General features: G+C 32.7%; 1 protein-coding gene across 1 annotated transcript in view; it reads left to right on the forward strand.

The window, feature by feature from the left end:
• SLC4A10 (solute carrier family 4 member 10) overlaps positions 1–1,254 on the forward strand; it is a 374,905-nt gene that overhangs the window by 247,528 nt on the left and 126,123 nt on the right. The window contains exon 11 of the mRNA XM_042781073.1: positions 510–656. Within this exon, the coding sequence (XP_042637007.1) occupies positions 510–656 (147 nt within the window). The remainder of the gene's footprint in view (positions 1–509; positions 657–1,254) is intronic.

Genomic DNA, 1,254 nt, shown 5'->3' on the forward strand with positions numbered 1-1,254 from the left:
AAAAAAAAAAAAAAAGAAAAATACATGTCTGTGTGGATTCATGGAATAACCTAAAATTTTAGCATTTTACATCACAAATTTTTTTAGAACCAGAACTCAAATTGTTATCATAATCTTTAATTTATTTTAATTGTGTTTTGTGTGACAGTTTATAGACCAAATTAATCTTCCATTCACCAATTTATATATATTTTGTTTCATATCATTACTGGCAGTTCCCTCAGTGTAACAGCACTCTTCCCACTTCCTCTCTTATCTCCCAGTTCCCATTTGTTCTTCTTTCCTGCTCCTTCCTGCCTCCTGAGTTTTGTTTTTGGGAAAATTTGCCCTTTGGTCTGATCTGGTTGATTATTCTGAGGAGTGAATTCCTCACGAGTGTTATTTTTCATTTTATAGGCCTGTCGTGTGTATAATATTATGTGAGATACATGAGTAAAGAAAAACGCTGGACACCTTATGATTTTTTAATTGCATTTTATGTATAGATGTTATTTCTTTTCCTTCTGTAGGTATTTCATGATGTAGCTTACAAAGCTAAAGATCGGAATGACTTGGTGTCAGGAATAGATGAATTTCTAGATCAGGTTACTGTTCTCCCTCCTGGAGAATGGGACCCAAGCATTCGAATAGAGCCTCCAAAAAATGTACCTTCCCAGGTATGTATATTTGAAAACACCCTTAAAAATGTTGATGTATTTTTCTTTTTTAAAGTTGTATTTTAAAATAGTATGACTGACCAAAAAGATTTAAAGCATAACCTTGAGAAGGCAGAAGTCTGAAGTTATGATCTTCATTGATCCTATATAGTACACCACACTGAGCAATTTGGCATTTTGACAATAAACTGTTTAAATCAATGGTAATTAAACACTCCTATATGCCTAGAGAGATTTTAGACCTGATTTAAAAGTTATTTCACTGGAGGAAAATTAAAATTTTATCGAAAATGTAAAATATGGTTTAAGAAAAAGCTCATTAGTGTCATTGTGTGATATCTTACATGACTTTGAATTGGCAAGTCATTTTTGCTGCTAATCACATTTATGATTGGGAAAAATTTTTATTCATTCTTATATTTGTATTATCTTTGTGTGGGTATGTGGTGAAAAAAATAGTAAAAATTTTACCTATAAAAATCTGTTGTGGGCTTCCGGCAAGATGGCAGACTAGGCAGAAGGATTGCAAAGACCCTCTTCAACAAAGAAAAGGGAAACCAATTAACACAGACACAGAAGATAATCTTGGACCCCTGAG

Source organism: Orycteropus afer, unplaced genomic scaffold (assembly GCF_000298275.1).
Source record: "Orycteropus afer afer isolate SDZICR_OR568_19922 unplaced genomic scaffold, OryAfe1.0 scaffold00084, whole genome shotgun sequence".
Taxonomy (NCBI): Eukaryota; Metazoa; Chordata; class Mammalia; order Tubulidentata; family Orycteropodidae; genus Orycteropus; species Orycteropus afer.